Below are 26,766 nucleotides of genomic sequence, written 5' to 3'. Positions count from 1 at the left end.
TCAATTGGTTGCTTCCTGTATGCACCCCCACTGGGAATGAGACTTGCAACCAAGGTGTTGTGTGCCCTGACCAGGAACCAAACCAGCAACTCTTTGGTACATGGAGTGACACTCCAATTTAGCCACGTGGCAAGGGCTGCATATAGAACACTGCTTGGCACCTAGTAGGTGTTTAATAAATATTTGTTGAATAAATAATTTGGCAACAACCATTATAATTAAACCAGGAGCCAAGATATGTGTGCTCATTTTATTCTTACCACTATTGTGTGATGCCAGCAAATTACACAGCTTCTCAACCTCAGCTTATCACAAAAATAAATTCACTAACAAATTTTTAGTTGTGTCTAATTACCACATAGCCTGGGTGCAAGTTATTTTGGTACCTATCATTTATAACAATCATTTTCAACCAGTGTGCCACAAACAGTTTTAACACATGCAATACCTAACTAGTCGGGGACTGTTCTTTTCCCTTAAATCATCAAATAAAAGAATGACAATGGCCAACACAACAATAACCATCTGGTGTGAATGAATCAAAATTATACTAGTTTTTGTCAGATTGACAAAAAATATATTCTTTGGTGTGTCACAGAATTTTAGTAATTAGTTTATGTGTGCCATGAGATGAAGAAGGTTGGAAATCACTGATTTATATCATATATTGAACACATCATAACACATAGAAGACTTCCCCCTTCCCTTAGTCATCCACCCTCTGTGCCTTACCAATACTACTAATGGCAGTAAACCCCAACTCCCCTAGGCCTTACCCTCTTGGTGTTGGACTGTGCAATGAGGAGACAATAACAAGAGCGAGTAGAGGCGGGACAAGCAGTGCCTCTGGCCCTCCTGGCTATATCAAGCAGAGGCTGGTCACTCTTATGAAATGGTCAAATCATGCTGCAAGAGTCAGAGGAACTCACTGGCTCAGACATGGTTCTGCTACTATAGAAGCAACATGAGTTCTCACAAACTCCTTGCTGCCAGACCTTGTCTTTAAATCCACATGGTCCCATGCTGCTTCTTTATTTATTTGATTTCCCAGCTGGCCTACAAGCCCAATAAAAGCCAGATCTCAATGTGTCTAGTGTATTACTGGATTCCTGACATCTAAGACAGTGCTGCAAATAAAGTAGGTGTTCAAGGAACAGTGAATGAATTATGTCCTGAATTTTAGTTTCAAGATGGCACATGAACCCCATAAGTGGTTTAAGCACACTAAAGCCACAACAGTGCCATCTCTCCTGTCTCTCAAATCCCAATTTATGGCAAGAAATTAGGTCTCATGATGAAGTTAAATGGGATTCTCACTTTTTCCATCTCTGCTTAAAAAAAAAAATAGAAAGGCACATACACTTGCTAGTCTAGTTTTTTTCTAAGAGGATACAATGTGGTTGTTAAGAACATACACAGCGGAACTAGCCTGGCTGGGTTCAAAATGCTAGATATGTCACTGCATGCCTTTGAATAAATTACTTAACCTTTCATTGTTTCCTTGTCTGTGTAGCAGAGATAAGAAAAGTATTTCCCTCATAGAGTTATTGTGAAGAGTAAGTCAATACAAGAAAAGTGTTTAGAGAAGTACCTGGCACTTAGCTAACATGGATCTTAAAGATGCACTTACCTTCTGTTTAGTATATATGACAATGGTGACTAAAGAGTCTGTTTGGAACCAGTCATAGCTGCAAAACATCAGGAGAAGAATAATTATATCGACGATCATGTACATCAACATATATTAAATCATTAAATATTTAACATCTATAATGAGAACTATATTTCTGTAGGTAAACTTTTCCCCCAAGTAATCAGTAGTTTTATCATCTGGCAGTTATTTCCAAATTTAAAATATTTATACTCCCATGTGTTCCAACTTGGACATAGAAAAAGTTATCTTTGACAAGACACTTTTTATAAAAATTACACATCTACTTATAGAATATTCTTTTATCAGAGCAATAAGAAAACACAATATATTTTCTTAAGGAACATGACAAAATCAACATGCTTTTATTCCTCCCTGTCACAAATATATTACTATTCAAGAAATTAATTCAAGTTTGTTATTGGGTAAACAGTAAAACTTAAGGAAAAAACTAAGTCTTCTGTTTTGTAATAGCTATTAATTAAACTTAATGAGTTTAATGCATTAGAGTTGATTCATTAGTCACAGATAGGTAAATACTAAAGGAGGTATCCCTAGGCCCTTAACCTATATAAAATAATTTAATAGATTGTATATGAAATAACAAATTTAACAAATATAGCAGGATGCTGCTGATAAAATATAGATTGATGATAGGGAGAAAGGCAGAAAGAGAAAAAAGCTACAAAGAACACATATAACCCTGAGGGCACTTGAAATGGCATTAACAAAAATATATATGAATTACTTAATTTACTAAGACAGCTGGCATGCAATAAATACATTTTGAAAGATTTCCATTAAAAATTATATAATCAATTAGTATACAAAAACAGAATAAATTATAGTATGGTTACATAATGTAATACATACAAAAATGCTTTTATAGAATATTTAATGACATAGGAAATTAGTCATAGAATGTATCTTAGTTCCAATAATATATATCAAAAGGGAATAATTTGCAAATAGGTATTATATGAATCAAACTGGGTGGAATAAACCAAATATTAGAGCATGTACCTAGGGCTGATGGAATTACAATGCATTTTTATCACTTTCTTTTGTATTTTTCTGGATTTTCAAAGTTTTCTACCATGAATGTATATTTTATAATGAAAAATATTTTGAAGTTTTTTTTAAGTTTTGACGTTGAAAACAAATCAAACTTCAGTATATTAAATACTTATATTTACAGAACAGTTCATTCTCCAATACCACCTGATAAAGCACTATAGTTCTGTTTTGTTTTGTTTTAATAAGAGGGAAAGGAGGGAGACAGAGAGAGAAAGACATGTTGACGTGTGAAGAAACATCAGTCAGTTGCCTCTCACATGCCCCCAACTGAGGACCCAGCCTGCAACCCAGGCATGTGCCCTGCCTGGGAATTGCACCATCAACCTTTCAGTTTGCAGGCCAGAGCTCAATCCATGGAGCCACACCAGCCAGGGCCACTTGACAGTTCAAAGAAGTACAACTAATATAGTAAGCAATTGATAAACCCATGGCTTGTTTCTTTTTTTAATGTGTATGTTTTGATCTAGAACTAATTTAAAAAAGTAAAAGAAGAACGCATACCTTGGAGAAATAGGGCTTTCTTTGGCAAGTGTACCTGTCACTTGGCTCTTAGGAAGCATGCCTTCATAAAAAAAAAAAAAAAAAGCCACAGTTCATCAATGTAGCATTTTTCTTTCTTTTTTTAAAAGTATATATATATATATATTTTTTTTTCTAAATAACTTTTTTAAAAGATTTTATTTATTTATTTTTAGAGAGAGAAGGGAGGGAGAAAGAGAGAGAGAAACATCAATGTGTGGTTGCTGGGGGCCGTGGCCTGCAACCCAGACATGGGCCCTGACTGGGAATCAAACCTGCAATGCTTTGGTTTGCAGCCTGCGCTCAATTCACTGAGCTACACCAGCCAGAACGCATTTTTCTTTCTTTTAATCTTTTCAGCAAACTTATTGAAATATTACAGATGTGCTACTGTAACATTCATAACCATGCATAATAAATGTTTATGAAGTATACATAACATTTGTAGCCAGCACCTTGTCTGTACCCCTCCCAATCACCATCCCTGTTGTGACTTTTAACATCATGATTAGTTTATGCCTGTAGGCGACCTTTCTAAAAGTAGAATCATATGATATGTTCTCTTTTGGTCTGGCTTTTTTCTTTTTTTCTTTTTGGTCCAGCATTATAGACATTACAGTTCTGGTGTCAAATAAGCATAATTGAGTAAGCAACAAATCACACCTGGAGCTTTCACCTGTGTCACTGAATGCATCAGCAGTTTGTCCCTTTTTTATTACTGAGTATAGTATTATGATGTATGACTGCACCAGAATTGATTCATTCTTCTGTTTGAGAGTTCTAGGTGCTCCTCGACCTCACTAACATGTTTTTTCCCCCCTACAGTCATTCTTGTGGGCATATGTCAACAAACATTCTAAAAGTGCGATAAAGCTTGGTTTTCAAATTGTATTAGAAAACTCTGAGACATGGAAGAATTCTGGAGATTATGTAAACATTAAATATTGGGTTGGTCAAAAAGTTCCTATGTTTTTTTCCATAAAATAAAAAACATATGTTTCATTTTCACCAATAACTTCATTGATTTGGGTATCTTGAGTATGTCCACTATCTCCCAAGCGATATAATGTTCATTGTTTTCAATTACTGTCTTGATTTAATCACTATCAACTTAAACTGGTCTACCCAGCAATGGAGCATCACCCAGAAAGAAATCTCCAGCATGAAACTTCACAAACCGCTTTTGCCATGTCTGATCAGCCACAGCACCTTCTCCATACACTGCAAAAATCTTTTTATTGGCATTTCAGTTGCATTTTTACCTTTCTTGAAATAATAAGCATAATACACCAAAAATGTTGCTTATTTTCTTCCATCTTCACCAATTTTTATTTTTTAAAAAAATGCAGCCAATATGACAGCTGTCACAATACAATCTAACAAGACTGTTTCAAATGATGTAAAAGATAATTAAGTGCTCCTAGAGCCATCTGATGAAAAAGAAAACAACTTTTTAGCCAACCCAATATCCCTCCACCCCCCACAACAGGAGTGCATTGTTGTATCTATAAGATTTTGTTGTGGAAAAAGAGTACTGCTGCTGAGAGTTTTGAAAAGCATTGATTATATTATTATTTTTCAAACTACATAGGAAAAAATAGTTAATTTTTAGTCTCTGGTGAGTCTTGAAATTCTGAATCAGAAGTCACAGCCATTATATAACGTTAGAGTAGGGAGGTACCTTTAAGACAAGCTAGTTTAGAGGTTTTCAAGATTCTTTTTAGTCACAGAAGCTTCTGTTGAAACATAAGCTTAAGTGAAAGCACAGGTGTCAAATAGCCACATTTTTTTAATAAACCTATCTCTTTTTTAAAGATTTTATTTATTTATTTTTAGAGAGGAAAGGGAGGGAGAAAGAGAGAGGAACATCAATGTGCAATTGCTGGGGGCCGTGGCCTGCAACCCAGGTGTGGGCCCTGACTGGGAATCGAATCTGCGATGCTTTGATTTGCAGTGGATTCGCAGCCCGCGCTCAATCCACTAAGCTATGCCAGCCAGGGCAGATTTTTTTTTAGATGAGGCTGACTGTGAACCTGAGTTCAGGCCTTATTCTTCCCATGTAATTCTGCAGTCTCTTCCCATGTAATTCTGCAGGACACACTTAATTTTCAGATAAACAAAGGAAGTCTTGGAGATGTGATAAAACAAGGCCAAAGATATGAAGCAATCAGCAGTGAGCCTACTAAGCAAGAATGCTCCATCACAAAACTATGGTGTAATAAAACAGATAAGACTATAATATGTAATTAAAATGTATTCTTTCTACAATGACAAAAAAAGAGAAATCTTATTAAAATATTTGAAAAGCCCTAAAAGATATTTTATGAAGAGATATGAGGGGGTACCCCCCAAAACCTCAGAATTATCTTCTGGAAGGCGGGCCCCTTGCAGTACAGGTTTCTCCCACTAGGTGAGTGTTCTGGGAACCCATCTGTATCAGTGAACTAGCTGGTGTTGTTGTGAGAGGCCATGTTCAGCTTCAGTGAATTTTTTTGGAAGATGTTTTCAATGTGTTTGCCCATTTCATGAGGGGTGATTGTCAAGGGCACCTGCCTATACCACACTCAGTGCTCTTCAGTTTTTGGCCAAAAAGGGCATGACCCCCCTGCCCCACTCTCCCTATTCACCCAATCTCACCCCAGTGACTCTTTTTTTGTTTCCTTGGATGAAAAAAGTCCTCAAAGGGAAATATCTTGCTGATGTGGAAGAGGTAAAACAAAAAATGGCAGAAGCATTAAAAAGCATTGAAATCAATGAGTTCAAAAGCTGTTTTGAGGGGTGGAAAAAATGTCTTAAAAGGTGTATTGCATCAAATGGAGGAGAGTACTTTGAAGATGACTGCAGTTTAAACATGTAAGAGTAAATACACACTTTTTTATAAATAAATCCCGGTGGTTTTGGGTGCCCCCTCATATATCATATATCATCTTTTGGAGGCCTCTTACATAAATAAAAGAAAACAAGCATATCACAATCTAAGAATTTTTATAAGAAAAAGCTATCAACAGAATTCATAAATTGTTACTCAATAATTTTTATCTTGCATAATCTTATTAGGACCAGGAAATCTGGACACTGTGATTTTATGAAAACCACTGTTGCCTCTTCCTCAAATTCAAACTAGCACAGAAATCTGTCCTACAATCTCATGAGAAAGCACATAAGGCAATGCCCAAACATTCTAAAAACTACACAGTACCATACAAATTTAAATTATTACAAGAGACCATAGGCCAATAATACCATAGGCCAAATAATACACAATACCTTACATATACTATCCTTGAGATAAGTTGAAGGAATCTAAGGTTAATGTGAGGTGGAATAAAATAATTAGGTAAAGTAAGCTAGACTGAATGAACATTCTCCCTCCCACAAGTGCTGACCTGATGGACTAATAACACTTTGGAGGGATCAGGTATCTAATGGAACACTATACTAGTCTATCCCACTCAGTATTTTAAACAACTGTATGAATAACAACTTACAGGGCAGACAAATCACATCTGCAAATACACAGACTTACCACATGTACTTAAATGAACCAGATACGAGAAGCAACTAATATGGCAAAAGTAAGTTTACAGTTGTAAGTTTGCAAAAAAGTATATTCTTGTACTATTATTATTATTATAACCTTCAGGTCTTCCCATACAACCTTAAACCTACTTTTGCTCATCCCTGTATGTATATGTGTGTGTGTGTGTGTGTGTGTGTAACAATCTCAGAAGATCTAAGGTCTTAAAAGGTAATAATGCTGGCCAGACCACTGATATGCTATAGTGCATTTTTAGGGCTACCTTTAATGGAGATATTAGTTAAATGCAGTGCATCCAAAGCAGGGCAGTAGGAAAGTGTAGATTCTAGAAGCCATATGTGATGGGAAATAAAATGCCCATTCTATCAATAATTAGTCTTTAAGTGAAGGTTGTTTGCATAGTATCACAGAACAGCCAATCATCAGATGGAATTTAAGATCAGTGCCCCCTCTATGCAGCATTATACAGTGGACTAGCAACTTGTTTTTTTTTTTTTAATTTCTTGCCACTTACAAATGCTTTTATGGTGCTAAATGTTAATCAATGAGAAACATTCTCATTGCCCCTATTTTTTTAAAACAACCTAGTGTACCAGTTTTTGTACTTCCTGTAAAATAGACCTACTATAATCACCTGTTACAAATCTTGTGGTTCAGGTCAAAGTATATAATACTACATTTCCTCATTACTATTTTTTAACTTGATTTAACACATGACTAGTAGATCAAACTGCTATTTATAGCTGTAAGTAAAAAATGGAAAGGCTTATGAGTGTTCAGCTTACAGAGCTTTTATTACATTCGTTATAAATATTTCATTGGCTAAATTTAATTCAGTGCAGTGGAATTGAAATGTAATAATGCTATTGACTTAATAAATGCTGGCATCCTAATGTCCAGCTTTAGATGAAACAAACATGAGAGTAATTTTCTAATGAACACGAGCACTAAATCATTGTTAAAACAAAAAGGAACAATATGATGAATTGCACTGGGTCTATTTTTAGCATGACATGCTGATATAAGTAAATGAATTAAAGCGTAGTTCATTATATATCAATTTGAATGTAATACTTTTTTAAAATTTCATTTTAATCATTGTTCAAGTACAGTTTTCGCAACTTCAGTTGTTACATTGGAACCTGCATAAATTAGTCTACTATACAGACTATTTTTTCTAGTTATAAAATGGTAACTCATCTGACAATGTAGCTCATTAGCTGAATTTCTAAAACTTCCTTTTAAGGAGAAAAACAACCCTATTTCTAAACACACATGAATATAATTCAGTTGTAATTCCAAGTCATACTGAGTGGGTTGAAGAAGCCACTGCTGCTGAGCCCAAGGGGGAGATTAACAGGCTACTGAGCATTTGCATGCAAACACGGGAGGTGAGCTTATCTGCCTGGGGAGGGGACTTACTCAGTCCTGCTTCCTAATGACTACAAGTCTTCAAGCTGAGGGCAGATGGACACATTCTCAGGGATGTCACAGAAGGGACTACTATAAGCGTAATGGCTAGAATACATGATCTATAAAGTTCTGTCAAATCCTCTAGGTTTGGGCAAGTACAGACATCTTGAATATAAAAAAATATCTATATACCCCAGATAATTCTGTGAAGCAATATTATACATAATCATGTTAGTGATTTTTTTTACTATAAATTTATGACTTACCATTTAAGACTTTCTTTTCCTCACGACAGTCTGTACAATGATTTAGAAAAAAAATCAGATAAGAATATTATAATGCCAAAGTTAATATTATTAACTTAAAGATATCAGCCCTTTTTTGTCAAAGGGGTTTCTTCTAAGGCTGGAGAGAGAAATGAGACTAATGAGTAGATAGCCCGTTTTTCAAATAAGTTTAATCTCTGAAGCTTGCCTGGCCATCTCCCCAGGTGTTTGTCTCCCATTTCTCTGGGCTTTTTTCCTTGGACATTTTTTTTCTAACATCTTGATAAATTATTTTAGAAAGCATATAAAACACATTTTTCCAGATTATCATATTCTAAATTAGTCAAAATTAACCAGAATTTATTAGATTACATTTTATAACTCATACATATTAAAAACCCCAAACTGATACCTTATTGTTTAGTTTTATATAGGTCAGTATGTAATGGGGTACAGAGTGAGGGGTACCCAGGAAAATAACAGAATGCCCCCACAGCCCTTGGTTGGGGGATGTGGGGAGTGGAAGATATGGCTTAGAATACTCTCCATAATAAAGCCTAGTTTATAACTGTGCTACTGCCTCAGGGAAAAGTGGGCATGACTCTTAGACTGTATACGTAGCCAGGAGAGGTGGAGGCCCCTGGATCACTGAGTCACATTTGCCCTGACAGGGGATGGCAGCTGAATGAATGTAACCATACAGAAAACTGGCAAGTGCAGCTCATTGTGGGAAGAGTTGGAGATGAGGTCATGCAGCAGGATCCGGGTCAGGATTTAAACTAAGGGTGGGCAGCCATGAGGGGATTCAACCATGCACCTTGAAAGGGAGTAGAAGAGCCATGAGAGAGCCATGACGCAGCTGGTACTGCAGGAAGACTCTGGCAGGCTGCCAGTAGTGAGATAGGAGCCATGCAGATGGAGGAGTGAGGAAGGAGAGCCACGATGCAGCTGGTACTGCAGAAGATTCCAGCAGGCTGTCAGTGGTGAGACAGGAGCCATGTGGGCTGTAGGAGCTGGTCTGCCATGGGCTAGTAAGAAAGCAGGCATGCTGCTTCAATCATGCCTGCTCTAGCTGACTCTGAAGCTCTGAAGGATCTCCCCTTGCAAGGCACTGACCTGCTGCCTTGCAAACCTGGGCTCTCTGCGTACTTTTGGAACTTTCCTGGACTTCACCATGATCCAGTTTAACACAGTACATGCTTTCTTGGACTATTACACAGAGGCTGATGACAATGTACCCCAAATTCTAAAGGACAGAGCTACTGTGCAACTGGCTTAAGATAAGGAAACAGGGACCTACTGGGCTTGGTTTTGGCTTATAGCTTTTTGGGGAACAAGGGAAGCGCTGGGTCTCATGGGAAAAAGGGCTCGGAGCATAAGTGGTCCAAGCCACCCCAACCCTGCCCCAAGGTTAGAACATTGTAAAAACAAACAAACAAAAAAAACCCCCCAAAACCTGTTTCTCCCCATACTCATTGTTGGGTCATTCACCAAGGTGCCCCATGGATGGACCCCTGTCTGCTAGGTCACAAGTACTTAAAATCACCACGGTTAATCCAAATTTTGGACAAAAATGCTAAAAATATGATGACTTTCACATGTATATACAATGCAATCTTTAGTGTCACAACTCAGAAAAGATTTTAGCAGGTGTTTTCTTTCAGGATGGCAGCCAGCTCACAAATCGATACCTTCATCACAAGAGTTATACCAAACAGTCAAAATAAACCCTCAGCACACTGTCAGGTTAATAACAAAAATTGAGTGGCAAGCTAGTAAACAGAAAGACATCACTTGGTACTGTGGTAATACCTTGTTTCATAGAAAAAGAAACTTAAAGCTTTCAAATTTTTATGTTTTGATTTTCCATCAACCAGAGATCCCATAATTACCTCCATTTCACTCACCTGTCATAAAATAACCATGATTACGGGGCCAGATGACCAGTCTTTTTATTTTCCAAAATAATTTCATAGCAAAAGGGATCTTAAGATACAGCAAATTATCAATGATCTCCTCATTTACAACTGAAAATCAGAGGTCAAGGACTTGAATGAAACCCACAGCTTCTGAGCAGCAAAACCAAGATTATACTTCATCTCTTCCAAAATTAGCACCATACTTCTTACTATGCCATTGCTAGAGTTAATATTTACTGAAAACACAAAAGACCTAAAAACCACTTAAATTATACCTCAAAATGAGCTTTGTTTATCAAATGGCAGATAAAAACCTAGCAATTACAGTATGCAAGGGATTGCTGATGTCCCTGCTTAGCCGCTTCCTCTCATTCAGCCAGTTTCATCTGTCTTTGCAACTGCAGTTGTGATTGTTTTATCTTAGGACAAACAGCAAACTTGCAGCATCACAAGTAAATCTATTTTCAGTGTACTACAGAGCTGGCAGTTTGATGAATTTTATTTATCACATAAAACAATTTGGGTTTATCTAAGAGGCTCACAGATTTTGAAAAATTGCCCCAGGTAATTAGTTTCTAGTGAAAAATATGTATTTACTTCCTGCCTGATATGAATTGATTTGTATCTGTCAGAATTTTCTGGATTCTAATAAATTAGTAATTTTTCCCTGAGTCTTTTTAAATTTTATTTTTATTTTTTAAAGATTTTATTTATTTATTTTTAGAGAGGGAAAGGGAAGGAGAAAGAGAGGAGAAACACATCAATGTGTGCTTGCATTTTGCACGCACCCTACTGGGGACCTGGCCCACAACCCAGGCATGTGCCTTGACTGGCAATTGAACCAGAGACCCTTTTGTTTGCAGGCAGGCACTCAATCCACTGAGCCACACCAGCCAGGACCCTGGGTCTTCTTTTGATACAAAAATTAACATCAGGAAGAGAACTTCTACTTCAATGATCTAAATTACCTTTAAAAACTCTGCTAGTCTACTTTTGCAGCTCTTTTCAAAAATTGAGCCATAAAAAATAAAACAACTTTTTTTTTTCACTATTAAGTATATTTATATCTGAATCATTTTAGTCACATGAGACACTTTCCTCTCTAACAAGAAATGTTATTCTGTCTTGACAACTAATATTATCATTTGGTTGGCTCCAAGGTTAAGAGAATTTATTCTTTTCTCATAATGTTGTATGAACTGCATTATTCTGATTAGAGCCTCTGCTTTCTGGAGAGGTCAGCATCATTAGGATGGCTAGCTCTGTGATCTATTCTCACTCTACTCTTCTTTGGTAAGAGGGCTGGGTAAGGAATTTTAATCGAGACCTGGTTCTAGTTACCCTCTGCTGAGTGGAGCCACAGCAGAGCCCCAGGATAAAAAAACTAACAAAACTCCTGCTTTACCAGTATGCTCATTCTTAACAAATAATCTGTTGATCATTATTTTAACAGGGATACTGACTTACTAAGAAACCATTTGGATAAAAAATTAGGAAAATATAAACAAACATTAAGATTGTTTATACATGCATAAAGAGATTTGGAAGGATTCACAATAATGTGCTGATGTGGTTACCTCTAGGTGTGCAAGGCAGGGGAAGAAGGTAGATGGGAGACAGGTACGAGAAGGGCACTTCTCAGTCTTGAATCATGTGAATGCATTACTTATTCGAAAATTGAGTAAACTTAATTAAAAGGAAAATGCTAATATGTTCTTTTTAATACCATGTGATAAATGCTGTAAAAGAGGTGTGTAGAAGGTGGTATGGAAGCCGACAGAGTGGGGGGCATCTGTACTTACAAGGAATTTGAAAGGACTCCACTAAGGAACTAATATAATAGTTGTCTTTTAAAAAACTATACAGGCATTTGTCAGAAAGACTCTGAAAAAAATATTTTAGGAAGACGAATACATTTACATCTAAATGTTTTACATTTGTCATATAGCTACATTATCTCATCTTCCCATCTCACTCTAAAAGACTGACATCGTGAAACCATCAGATATGACTTCAGTCTTGTTACCAAAACATTCCATTCTGTGTTCCCTTTACTGCTGAGCCTTGCCAGAAGACTCAATGGCTCTGCTCCCTACAATGTGTTTAACAACTATTTTTCTCTAGAAAATTCTTCCATATCTCTAAATGGAACTCCTCATAACACAACTTAGGCCTAATTCTTGATTTTGTTTCAAAAGTTATACACTCATTTCTCCCATCTTATAAAATTTTTGTATTTTTAAACTATCTTTATTCATCTTTGTAATCATCTTCTGAATCATCTTGAAATCTTAGGCATCTTTCAAACATTAAGGCCCAAAATTACTCTTTATCCTAGAAGCAGTTTACCAGTAGAATTAAAATAAAGACTGAAGAGTTCAAATAGGTACTCAGATAAATCCCAGGTTTAAACTCAGATAAGAAACTGTAGCCACAAAAGCAAAGTAAGGCAACCTGGCTGAGATAACAACTTGCTCATTCAATAAAGGCCATTTCATCATGACACCCTGCCCCTCTCCCTCCACTAGAAACTCTCTTGCCTCTCCCCTACCATTAACCTCAGAGCTTGTGTTTTGCTCACATACTTGAGCCCTGAATTGTCCTCATCTTCCCAATGAGGAAACTGACACTCTGGGAGAGAGAACTTTGACTCTTACAGAAGGTGAACTTCTAGCCCATCCAAATGCTGTCTTGTCTACATACCAGCTTCAACATATACTAACACCATCAATTTTTTTTAAGAATAAAAAAACTAATTCATATATGAAGGTTTCTCTACTTCAGCACTACTAAAATTTGGAGCTAGATAATTCCTTAATGTGGGAGTCTATTCTGTGTGTTATAGGGTAGTGAGCAGAATCCTGGACCTCCCCTCCACTGGCTAGAACATCAGGAGCATTTAGCTTAGGTGCAGCAACCAAAATGTCTCCAAACATTGCCAAATACCCTGCAGGAACAAAATCAACCCCAGTTAAAAAACACTGGCATATGGCAAAGGAAAAATAATGACGCAAAAGTGGATAACTTTGATGAGGTTATTCTCTGCCTTACAAAAGGAAGCATCCATGATTTCTTCAAGAGGTGGTATTAAACACCTATAGCTTTTAGTAAGGTATGTATACATGCATGCCTAAGTATCCTCACTTCTAAACTGAGAGAGTTAGAACAGCTTTAAATCTCTCTTCCCTCTAAGTATTCGATTGATCCATGGTTCTAAGTTACGTATACTCATTAACTGATCAAGAGAGTGGACAAGAAAGCTAAAAACATAAAGTAATAGAAATCTTGATAAAGCAATGAGAAATTAACAAGAAGCATTCCTGAAACTGCACTATGTTATTGGAAAATATGACATTTAAAAAATGTGACTTATGGTAAATTTGTTTAAAGTACATTTATGGTCTAGAACAGCACCCCCCAAAAGAAATACAATGCAAGCCCCAAGTATAATTTCTAATTTTCTAATAACAACATTAGCAAGGTGAAAAATAAACAGGTTAAATTTTAACAATACATCTTTACTTAATACAGTATATCCAGAATATTATTTTAACATGTAATCAATATAAAATTTATGAGATATTTTACATTCTTTATTTCATACATAAAGTTTCTAAATGTAGTGTGTATTTGATACTTGTAGCACATCACAATTTGGACTAGGTGCATTTTGAATGTTCAATAGCCACATGCAGCCAGTGGTTATCGTGACAGAAAAGGACTAGGATAAGGATAAAGAGAAGATTTTTCATCTTTGCCAGAGAATGAGAATTCTACATAAATAAATTATTAGCAACTAAAACTTAACTTTTTGAAGTTTCTTTTTATTCATTATTGATATCTTTCTAAAGATATCAATACAAACCATAATATTTCTCAAGCAAAGGATTATAAAAATCACCCTGACTGCTTAACAAGGATCCATTACTATTATTTCATATTCTGACTGTTGGCTTTTCTGTTTGCCTCCTAGATACCCAGGCATTTCACCACTGCCACACTAGAAACCACCAGATAAAATGAACACTATACTGCCCAACTGTGGAGATGCCCTCAAAATGCCAATTCTGGATCCCCCTGCATTGGTGTCTGGCAGGTCACCCCACCTAAAAGATGGTGTCAGGGGTATGACATTGAGAGAAGCCCACATATAACATTCCTCTTCGGTACATCCACTGTCCCCCCCCACCCCTGCCCCACCTCCACAAATCATCTCAGCACAGTCTCTTTCCACCTACTACTCCTACTTTCTTTCTGTTTTCATCCTCTGTTCTTATCTCACCCAGGAGCTGTAACTATACAGTAAACGCATGCCTTGGGTTGCCAGAGTCAGTGCACTCCCTCTTATCCCAGCATAATTACTGACAGAATCCTCTTCATTGTCAAAACTGCCCCAGTTTGGACAATTACACAGTCATCCCATATAATAGTGTCTGTCCGTAAGAAACAGGCACCAGAGCTAGCTTATCACTCTGGATTGCTGTTTCTAACTACCCTTTTTTTTATGGATATCTGGGGATTTCCATGTGAATTATGCTCCTTTTAGTGGTGTTTGTTATATCTGGTGAAGCATTTTGAGGCTTGTCTTTCATTTCCAGGGAGGAAGGAAAGAAACCAGAAAAGTCTTTTCACTAATTGGCAGAAGCCTAAAAAGCCTGGCCTATGTTCTGATTGCCCTGAATGGGTAAGAACCCATGGCTTTTGGTACCAGATTGTACAAATAAGATACATAACATTCAGAATGAGGTAAAATTATTCATTCAGAAATTTTAGTTATGATCTTATCTCCTGCAAGCAGTGAATCAGTGAACTTAGGAACCAATTAAAAGGAGAAAGGGATTGGTTTACAAGAGTAAATTGTTTGGAAGAATTTCTAAACACTCAAGTTCAAACTAGTTTGCTTTTGGTATATACATATATGGCTTATTTGCTTTTGTAGTAATAGGAACAAAAAGAAATAATCCTTTTGTTGAGCATCTGTTTACTCTCACTGTGCAAGGAACTTTACTCATATTAATTCTTAGCCCCATGAATCACTGTGCAGATTTAAAAATTGAGACTCAGTGTTCAAAACTGGTTCAAAGATTGCATAGCCAATAGGTTTTAGAGCTAGGGTTCAAATCCACGTAAGCCTGTGCTATTTCCATACTGCTGGTGCAGGCCTTTAGCAACAAGACCTGGAATTACAAAACTCACTGAACTAAATATAAATAGAAGGCTCAGGTCAAACAAGCCAATTTATTCTTATTTGTGTGTCAAAGTCAGGAGTTACTGAAAAAAATAAAATAAAATAAACCAGATTCCTTCCACAGTAAAGGATTAAGCAAAGTATTCCTGCTATTCCTATTGCTTGTCCAAATTTTCAAACAGTACTCTTCTGAACAAAGCTTAGGAGATAAAGAGATAAACTATAAAGCCATGCATATTGTACAACCATAGGTTAGAAGGCAAGGGGAAAATGGATTCTATTTTATAAGTAGCCTAAAATCAGAACATGGGTTTTCTATGGTAATGAATCAAGGACTTGAAAGCTTCAAGGCAAATGGGAGACAAAACCTGGAGGAAAAAAAATTCACTGTATAATTCTTTATATTTCCTCATTTTTGAGTCATGTGAATATATTACATATTCAAAACATTAATTCTAAAAAACTAGTCGAAAAGTCAACTCTAACCAAGTGCTCTAGCAAATCTGTCTAACAGGAGAATAAAAGACTAGTGAAAACTAAATTAAGAGTAAAGGAAGTTCTTTCACTTCCATAATACTTAATACTCATACCATGAATGTTCTTTCAAAATGTCAAAAATTTAAGGTTAAAGTCTGTGTTTCCTTCTAAAGAACTAAAGTAAAACCTTTACAGTGGCTAGACCAGGAAGCCAGTGAAAATGAGAACATAGTGATTTATTTAAATCCATTCGTTGAAATCCAAGTTCAAAAAAAACACATGCATCAAATATCAATGCCAGCTTGGCACTGGCACTGCTTACCTTTAGGAACAGCAGGTTTAACTGCCATTCTGCCAACCAGGCATTCTCTCAGCATGGATTCATAGTTGACCCAACGATGAACCTGGTATGGGATACAAGTGACAGAAAAGCACCATGACTAACTCCATGAGATGCTCTGATTTTATTCTGAGCAAAACTACACATTTTTTACACTGCTCTAAAAAAATGAAGAGGCAGATTCAACTTGTCAACAGGGGAATGGCAGAAAGGCAGCATACAGAGGGTAACAATGTTCTCAAAAAGTTATCTACAGACCTCTGGAGGTTCCTGATGCCCTTTCAGATATCCATGAGGTCTCGGTTAGTTTCAAAATAGAGTCCAGCAGAAATCATGCCTGCTTGAGTGTGGTTGGTAGGGTAATAATATGGGTGTAATAATTTATAGTTTTAATTTGAACATTTCACCTAAAATGTCACAGGGTATCCTTCAGTGTGATATTGTTGTTACAGAATTACACACTTATGATTTTGTGTTAAAAGATTTTGTAATAAAGAGGGGGCGTTATTTGTGCCAGACCCTGTACACTAAAATTTATTTGCCTTTTTCATTGTGTTGACATTTGCATCGATGTCAAAAAAGCAATGGCTGGTAAAACTGCTTTCATCTTAGCACAAATTAAGGCAGTGATTTCAATCATTATATTCTTCACCAGACACAAGGGGGGTGGGGTGGGGATTTAGTTTCATTTAAGAACATCCTTCATGAAGTAGAAAATACTATTAATTTTTTTTTTAATTTCTTTTTTAAATTGAACTTATTGGGATGATATTGGTTAATAAAATTATATAGGTTTCAGGTGTACAACTCTATAATGCATCATCTGTATATTGTATTGTGGGTTCACCACCCCAAGTCTCCTTCATCACCATTTATTCCCTCCATCCCCTCTTCTACCTCCCCCTCACTGCCTCCATTCTCTGGGAATCACCATACTGTTGTCTTTGTCTATGAGTTTCCTGTATTTATTGTTTTGCTTGATCTCTTCACCTTTTACACTCAGATCCCCAACTAGCCTCCCCTGACAGCTGTCAGTCTGTTTCCTGTATCTATGTTTCTGTTTCTATTTTGTTTGTTAAATTATATTGTTCATTAGATTCCACGTATAACTGAGATCATATGGTATTTGTCTTACTTGGTCTCATTGGCTTATTTCACTTAGCATAATAATCTTGAGGTCAATTCATGCTGTCACAAATAAGATTTTTATAGCCCAGTAGTATTCCATTATGTAAATGTACCATAGCTTTCTATCCACTCTTCTACTGATGCGCACATGGTCTGCTTCCAAAACTCAGCTATTGTTATTAAATCACAACCCTTGATTACAGGTCTTTTTTATATTCTGTGTGACAAAATGGGAAGTTCTCAAAAACACTTCTACTGCAGTGCAAGACAATAGCCTTGAGGAAAAACACCAAAACAATTGTTGGATTTGCAAAGTGATCCGAGTTTTTTCTTAAAAGCTTGTTCATGCTTTCAAGGAAAAGAATGACCTATAAAACAAGTGGTTACTCAGACTTGAAGATCTGATAGGACATTCTCTTGAAAAGGAACAAAGTGAGATTGTCATTTCAAAAAAATAACTTAGGGTATTTGTTGCCAGTCTTAGGGTGGGAATTAAATTTAAACAAACTTTCTGAAGGACACCTTCTCAACGGACATTAAAAGCCTAAAAATATGCAGCTCCTTCATTAATTCAGAAATTCACCTGAGAAAATATCTGCACGTGTGCAAAGATACAAGTGCCAGGATACTCATCACAACACTATTTCTATCAACAAAATATCGGAAACAACCTAAATGTCCAATTGTAAAAGACCAGTATAGAAAAATCATAATATACCATAATATACCAATAAAATACTCTATAATCACTAATAATCAGGTTAAATTATTCTGATGTCAGAATTTCTATGCATGTTCTTATGTAAATATACACTAAAATAGAAAATGTATGAAATTACAGATGAACACTCATTTGTTAACATTGGTTAAAATTTCACTTATCAAATATTTATGGTGCATCCAATAATGTGTGAAGCACCATCTCTGGGGCTATGGAGTCGGGTAGAATTTTAACAGACAGATGAAGGAAAAAGATATTCAAGGAGGCAAAGGGTTGTGGTTTGTCAATCATGGAACCAGGGACTTACTTGCTCAAAGCAAGATGAATGTTGAGAATATTTACCTTCATATAGTCTTTTCAGGGCCTCAAATAATGACTTTAAATTTATTCCACAGTCAGTGGTGAGCTCTCAGAGTCATAGAACAAGGTATTAATACGACTGTCTTTAAGAATGCAGTAGTCCTGCCCTGGCCAGGTGGCTCAGTTAGTTGGAGCATCGCCCTGTACACCAAAAAAAGGTTGTGGGATCCGTTTCCAGTCAGGACACACAACAAGGCTGTGGGTTCAATCCCCAGTTGGAATGTGTATGGGAGGCAACTGATCAATGTTTCTGTCTCACATAGATATTTCTCTCCCTTCTCCCCCTTTTTTTCTCCCTAAAAATCAATAAACATATCCTCAGGTGAGGATTTTAAAAAGCAAAAACAAAGAATACAGTAGTCCCCGGCCCCTTATCCACAGAGGATAAGTTCCAAGACTACCCCCCAAAGTGGATGCCTGAAACAGTGAAGAGTACTAAACTCTATATATTCTATGTATTGTTATACCTACATACCTCTGATAAAGTTAAACTTATAAATTAGGCACAGTAAGAATTACCAATAATTAAAAATAAAATAGAAAAATTACAATCATATACTATAATAAAAGTTATGTGAATATGGTTTCTCTCTCAAAATATTTTATTGTGCTGTACTCACCTTTTCACTTCCAGGAAGTACCTGATGGCTTCTCTGTGGCAGGTAAGAACTGCCAGCACCACTACTCTCATGCTTTGGGGTCATTATTAAGTGAAACAAGGGTTATTTTAACACAGCATTGTGATACCAGGACAGCTGATCTGATGAGTCAGACCACTGCTAAGTGACTCACAGACAGGAGTGCATGCTGGGTGGATATGTTGGATTACTCATGTTCTGGTTAGGAGATTCTTATTACTGATTTAAGGCAAATTCCATTGTAATTTGTTATTTGTTACTGCCCCGAAATGCAAGCCAAATAGAAAAGTTTGGGAACACTTTTCATTTCCATGAAAACTTGTCCACCATACCTTTATATCTGTCCTATAACATCTTGTACTCTTCCGCAAGAAGAATTTCCAGTATAATTTAGTTCTCTTTATATTCCTCAGTGTCATGAGGTTACACGGACCTTATTTAAGTAAGCTTGCCACAACTGTCATACTGCTAAATCAGAGAGTACTCTCCATTGTAACTCTATGATTACTTTCAGCACCTTACCTGATCAAAGAGGTCTGTGCCATCTGACCCTGCTGCTCTCATTAGTTCATCTTCTCCACCGGGATGATACTCCATATACGGGCTGACATTATAAACAAGCCCTGTGTCAATGCAAGGAGAAATAATATCCTAAATGAACTTCCTGAAAACTATACAAACTACAAAAATGTTCCAATAAATCTTTCCAAATTCACCCTATTATGTCAAAGATTTAAGAATATAAAGGGTCTCAGATTTCTTCATACTTGCAAACTAATAAGTTAGCCTGCCACTTTCATGGGTCCTGTAGGAAAACACAAGACTCCTAAGTCAGAGACATAGGACAGTTTAGTACCCACATCAGTAGCAGCAGCTAGAATAACAACAGGTGCATCAGTTCTCTGAACCCAAATTCCCACAGAGCTATGTGAAGAGGGCTGGTTAATATCTGTATACCAATGTGCTGCATGACACGAGAAATGCTGAGTGAGCTTAGGAAACTCGAATCTTTCATAATGGACAGTTAAGTGTGTCTACCCTTTGTCCCAAAGGGAGACATTAATATACTGAGACGTAAGCAAGTCTGTCAGAGGAAGACACTAGCTCTCCTATCATCTAAAGTTGTTCACTATGCAAACATCCCTGAAAAGATTGTCCAGAACAAAGACAGTGAGTATCTCTGCTTCAAAGATATTGCCATATCCCCACCTCTCCCTCTCTTTCTCTCTCTCTCTTGCTCTCACTCTCTCTCTCATTTCCACTCCATCTTCTTCTCCTGCCCTGTCGCAGAATCTGATGAAATAGAACTGAGCTCACATCATGTAGGATGCTCTGTGAAAGCAAGCACAATTCTTTTCTGCAGTTGCCCAAGGAACAAAGACTATTGTTTAGATCTTAATAATCACTTTATCTTCCAAAAATATTCACTTAATCAGATCATACATTTAACTGTAGTTTTATCTCTTCAGAAAAAAGAATAAGGAACAAATAGAGAATAGCCCAGTGCCTAGCCTTACCAAGGAAGTGAGCTGCTTTTTAACCCTTTACTTGTATCTAAACGGGCAAATCCAGCCCTAAAGACACTCACGAGTGCAATGAAAACAACTGGCTTTCTCACATCCAGGACTATGCCCTCTTTTTATGATGACGTCCATGAATTCAAATAATCTCAGACAACTTAAAACATCCATCTCATGTAATAATCTTGGAAGGAAAGAAAAAATTAGATTTCAGATCCAAGAAATCTACTGCAGTTTTCCTCCAATTTAATTTTAGAAAATAACCAATCAGTCAGGATTTCTTCATAAAATTTCTGAAAGGCAACTTAGGCAACAAAAAGAATTCACAAAAATCTCTCTTTCAGCAGTCTTCAAAATAAGTATGAAAAAAAGAAAAAGAATTTCTGGAGTCCTCTTCTTTCTCCTTTCCATACACTTTTCCCCACTAAATTTAGAAAGAACTTGTTGTTTAGTCTTCCAAAATCCACAGACCGCAAATGTCAGAGATAACAATTAGGGCTGAAATTATTCCCAATAGGCTTTTTAAAAGAGAACTCCCTTCCAAACAAAAGAATTCCAATTTTTCTCTGCCACCAAACTTTGACGAGAGTTCCAGTTTCTCAAGAACATGAAATCCTCGACACATGATCACCCCACCTTCTGTGATAGAGCTGCATGTGGTTCAGCAACCAGGAAGATAAACAGGCAGCTTTAACATCTATCAATAATCAGCACAGAAAGCCTGAAATGTCCCACATGTGTTCTCTGCTCCTCCAAACTCTTCAGATTGAGACTTATACTCTCATAATCTTCCTATCCTTTCTGATGGGCTGGGATCCAGAGCTAAAGAACTTCCCAGCTTCTTCAAAAGGACAAAACGAGGAATGCCTACAAAATCCCTCACTATAAGGAATTAAACTGTTAGATCCCACCACACTTGGCAGTCTCAGTGATTTGCTGATTATGATTCTTAAACCCTGACCCCTATTAATACAACTGGTGCACTTCCACTGGTCCAGAGGCTCTTTCTTCCCTTTCTTCCTCCCTCTTACCTCCTTCTTTTTTTCTCTTTCAAAAGCATTTCCTAATAACTAAAATTGGACCCCTGCATGTTACAGCAGAAAACAAATTCAAAGAACTTAATTTTATGTTTTTCCTTCACACTTTATTGTATTCTATTTATACTATACACAGCTTTTAGACAGCAATCTCTCCTATGCAGGCTTTTTGTTTCCTATGAGTTCTTACTACTTGGTTTATAGAAACTAATTTTGCAACTCTAAATTTTGCAATAACACAAATTAACTTCTTCCCATAGCTCTCATGGCTCGGGGGTGGCAGATTTGCACAACTGACTGACATTAAATATAAATAAATAGTATTCATGGACCCACAGAAATAATCTCAATTTGATGCTAAGTTATTAATTCACCAAAACCTAATAATATTAAGAACAAATACAGGCAGAAACGGATTTATGAAACATCATCAATGCTGCTTTTAGATTATTTACATGGGCGACCTTCAGTGGCACAGGGAGAGTTAGGGAGCCTGTCTGTTTACCTACCTATCTATATCTATCCTTTATGCTAATACTTTATTTTGTTTTGCACTTTGCTTTTCAAACTCTAACCAGAAGTAGATACAATAAAAGGAGTGACTGCTGCTAAGAAGAGCAACTTAATTTCATAATATATACATATGCCAAACAATAATGTTGTACACCCTAAATTTATACAATGTTATTTTTTATTATATCTCAATGAAACTGTGGTAAAAGTATTTAAAAAGGAGGAAGAAGAAGGAAAAGGAGAGAAGGAAAGGAGAGGGCAGCAGCAACTTATTAAAATTAAAATACAGCAGTTCTGTTAAAAACTGTATTTAAACATACATGCTATAGGTACATTCTAGATGTATATGTTTAAACATCTGTATTTAAGCATATACACTAATGTTCAAATACATCATTTTTAAATGCCCCAGCAATACTCAGGGGGTACATTTTATAGCTAACTCATCCTAGCAGAGCTGCACTGCAATTGAAAACACACATTTAGAACAACTTTATTGAGTTCTTTAGGCAATGTACTGGTAATACCTGTTCTAATATTTTCACACTAAGTTGTCTCTTTTGTGTTACATGTCTGGGACATTGAGCTCTCAAATAAGTTCTTAGAATAAGAATTACCCACTTTAAAATTACCAATCAGTGCTTTGCATTGTCAGAAACTTATACTTCTAATTCAATCAAAGAATGATAATCTTAAGGCTGAGAGAACTATAACAGCATTTTTTAAACTGATCTCTCATTCATACAGTATTAACCTCTACAGAATCTAGAGACAGACCACCACCCAGAATCTGCTTGAATAGTACCTGAGTCTAGGAGCTTACTGCTTGTTTAAAAGCTTAAAGAGCTGTGTCTGGTTTAGTTCAGTGGATTGAGCGCGGGCCTTCGAACCAAATGGTTGCCGGTTTGCTTTCCAGTCAGGGCACATGCCTGAGTTGTGGGCCAAGTCCCCAGTGTGGGACACATGAGAGGCAACCACACACTGGTGTTTTCCTCCCTCTCTTTCTCCTTCCCTTCCCCTCTCTCTAAAACTAAATAAATAAAAACTTTGAAAAACCCTTAAAGAATCAACATTATTTTTATGCCTGAAAACTAAAATTGCCACTTTATATAGAACTCTTTCCCATCTTTGCAAACGCTGCCTCTAGTTTTTCTCATATACTTTGTATATTTGTTGCAATTTAAATCCTAACTGCTACTGATAGAGACCATGGACATCTTACAATAAAATATGTAAGTTTGTGTGTAATAGTTTAAAGAACTCACACCGAAACATATACCAAAAAAGAAAATACACTAGCTGCCTCATCTAGCTAACAATGTTACTAACACTGAGCATTAAACCTAGTCCTGAACTTCCTAGCAGCCAAAGCCAAAGGACACTAGTAACAGTGCTCTCATTATCTGAGCTTAAAAAGCATTACGAGGACACAAGCAAACAAACAACAAAAGAGAGATTTATTAGTTAGCCAAAGTGGAGAAACTCCCTGTGAGTGTTTGCTGCTGACATTGTGGAGAATGGTTGAGTCCCCATGTGGGGGCCATTGACCACAACAGATATTACAACCTAACGATACGCAGAAACATTCTTCAGGTAGCATTCCTCCCATCCTCCCCAGCCCTAGGCCGCTGCTAATGTACTTTCTGCCTCTTCAGATTGCATATTTTGGACATTTCATATAAATGGAATCACACAATATGTGTTTTTTTGTGTTTGCCTTCTTCCGCTCAGTATTTTCAAAGTCCATCTATGTTGTTGCCCATATCAGTAATTCATTTCTTTTCATGGCTGAGTAACATCCCATGCATGGATATGCCACACTTCGTTTATTCATTTATCAGTTCCTGAACATCTACGTTGTTTCCACTTTTTGGCTATTATAAATAATGCTGCTATGAACAGTCATGTCCAAGTTTTTGTGTGGGCATATATTTTTATTTCTTTTGAGTATGTACTTAGCAATGAATTTGTTAGGTCACATAACAATCAATATTGAACCTTTAGAGCAGGGGTGTCAAACTCATTTTCACCAGGGGCCATATCAGCCTCGCAGTTGCCTTCAAAGGGCCACAACAATTTTAGGACTGTATAAATGTAACTACTCCTTAACTGTTAAGGAGCTGAAATTGCATTTGTTCCTTTGAAGGCAACTTCGAGGCTGATGTGGCCCCCGGTGAAAATGAGTTTGACAGCCCTGACATAGAGGAACCGCCAGACTTTTCCATTCTCAGCAGCAATGTGCAAAGGTTCCAGCTTCCAAGAGCTCTTTTTCAGTCACTAGTCCAACTTCCCATAGGCAAGAAACACCTTTTCTCACCAATAGAACCTGAATCACACATTTCTCAGATAGCTGAACTCCGAACGGGACTGCAGCATGCAACAACTTATTCTCAACCACCAGCTCTATATGAGACAGTACAATTCTGGACTTAAGAGACATTTTTTACCTGCCTATTTATCTCCTGGATGAGACTCGCACAATTTCTCAGGTTAGGCAACCATACATGGGAACCCTAATTACCCTCCAGGAAGAAGTGACCTGTATCTCCATGGTTCAGGCCACACACTCACCAACTAGTAATTTTTCATTTTTTCCTTTTCCTATTTGTAAGTCAGAGTCTAGAGCATGGTCCAGGGACTTCTGAAGGAGCTCAAGACTTTTTGGGTGGTCCAAGACTAACATTTTTTCTAGTAATACTAAAATGCTATCTGCCTTTAAAAAAACTCTCATTCTTTCATGAGTGTCTAAGATTTAATACAGAAGGTGACATGAGAATATAGCTGTCATCTATTAAGCCATACAATAAAAATATTTGCCAAAAAGTAAAATACCAATTTTCTCACTAATTTTTTGCTTTGTAAAATGTAGTTATTTTTCATGTATTATTTATAATACAGTGAGTTTATTTTTAACTGTTAAATTAATTTTAAAATATTCTTTAAATTTCTTAAGTTTAATTCCTGAAGGGTAAACATCGATAGAGCCATCATAAACAAAGCCCTTTAGGGTCCTCAATGTTTTTTTAAATTTTATTCATTTATTTTTGGAGAGAGGGGAAAGGAGGGAGAAGGAGGGAAAGAAACATTGATTAATTGCCTTTCTCATGCCCCCACCTGGGGACCTGGCCCACAACCCAGGCATGTGCTCTGACCAGAAATCCAACAGGTAACCTTTCGATCCGCAGGCCAGCAGTCAATCCACTGAGCCACATCAGCCAGGGAGGGGTCCTTGATCATTTTAAAAGAGTAAAGAGATCTTAAAACCAAAATGTTTTATTTCAAAAATAAAAGTGGTATTTTTGTAATTTGTTTTAAAAATAATTTTTGTTTTAAAATTTAATCAGATTTAACTTCAAAGCTCCATTTATATTCATTCAACAAAAAATTATTTAATGCCTATTATATATGTGCCAAGTATTATGGCACTATACTGCAGTATTCGTACTAATTTCATTAGTCACCAATGTTCATTTTGTTGGCTCTAAAATGAATGAAAGAAAAAGGTATGTTCACAAGATAAAAGAATGGTATGCAGAGCCATTTTTTGCAAGCACTGTGACTACTTCGCCATCTTGTGTCCAGTAGAGAAATTGCACATTAGTATTATTTTATGTCTGGTGATGTTTGTCTAGTTCTACCAACTGCTATGAGAGGGTGTAAAAATATGCAGCAATGATTGTGGATTTTAATTATCTTTCAATTCTAGTAATGTATGCTTCATACATTCTTTTGGAATGTAGAGCTACCATTTTATTAGTTTCCATTCCCACCCCCAAGTTTTCTTCCCCATTCCAACCCTATAATTTTCTGTGTCTCTGTTCCTCTATTTCCCTGACTTCTTTTGGGTTAGCCAAATTTTTTCCTAGAATTTCATTTTTTCCTAGAATTCCAATTTTATTGGCTTTTTAATTATAGCTTTTTGCATTATATTTTAAGTGGCTGTCCTAAAGATTACAATATATATCCTTAACTTGAACGAGTTTACTTGAGTTAATATTGTACATCCCTTCACATTTAATATAAGGACCATTTACCACTCTTCATCCCTTTACTTTATATAATATCAACATAATGTTACAATTTTTGCTTTAAATACTCATGTATTTTTTCAAAGATTTTATTTATTTATTTTTAGAAAGAGGGAAAAGGAGGGAGAAAAAGAGGGAGAGAATCATCAATGTGTGGTTGCCTCTTGCACACCCCCTACTGGGGACCTGGCCCACAACCCAGGCATCTGCCCTGACTGGGAATTGAACCAGCAACCTTTTGGTTCACAGGCCAGCACTCAATCCACTGAGCCACACCAGTCAGGACATGTATTTTTTGAAGGAAAAAAAGTAATTTTATCTCTTTACTCACATATTTACCATTTCCCGAAGATCTGAATTTCCATTTGGTGGCATTACCTTTCAACCTAATGAACTTCTTTTAGAGCTCTTTGTGAAGTGGATCTGTTGGTAC

General features: G+C 36.6%; 1 protein-coding gene across 2 annotated transcripts in view; it reads right to left on the bottom strand.

Annotated features, from left to right (window-relative positions):
• The window catches only part of LOC114495292 (cytochrome b5 reductase 4), an 84,405-nt gene that overhangs the window by 30,801 nt on the left and 26,838 nt on the right, over nt 1–26,766 (bottom strand). The window contains exons 3-7 of one of the 2 annotated variants that reach the window (XM_028510526.2): nt 19,758–19,858; nt 16,371–16,452; nt 8,465–8,494; nt 3,230–3,290; nt 1,631–1,688 (exon numbers count right to left, since the gene is read on the bottom strand). In XM_028510526.2, coding sequence (XP_028366327.1) covers nt 1,631–1,688; nt 3,230–3,290; nt 8,465–8,494; nt 16,371–16,452; nt 19,758–19,858 — 332 coding nt within the window. The remainder of the gene's footprint in view (nt 1–1,630; nt 1,689–3,229; nt 3,291–8,464; nt 8,495–16,370; nt 16,453–19,757; nt 19,859–26,766) is intronic. The other variant, XM_036024426.1, reaches the window with a different exon arrangement.

Source organism: Phyllostomus discolor, chromosome 4, assembly GCF_004126475.2.
Source record: "Phyllostomus discolor isolate MPI-MPIP mPhyDis1 chromosome 4, mPhyDis1.pri.v3, whole genome shotgun sequence".
In the NCBI taxonomy this organism is placed as follows: Eukaryota; Metazoa; Chordata; class Mammalia; order Chiroptera; family Phyllostomidae; genus Phyllostomus; species Phyllostomus discolor.
This window is presented reverse-complemented; position numbering and strand designations above follow the sequence as displayed.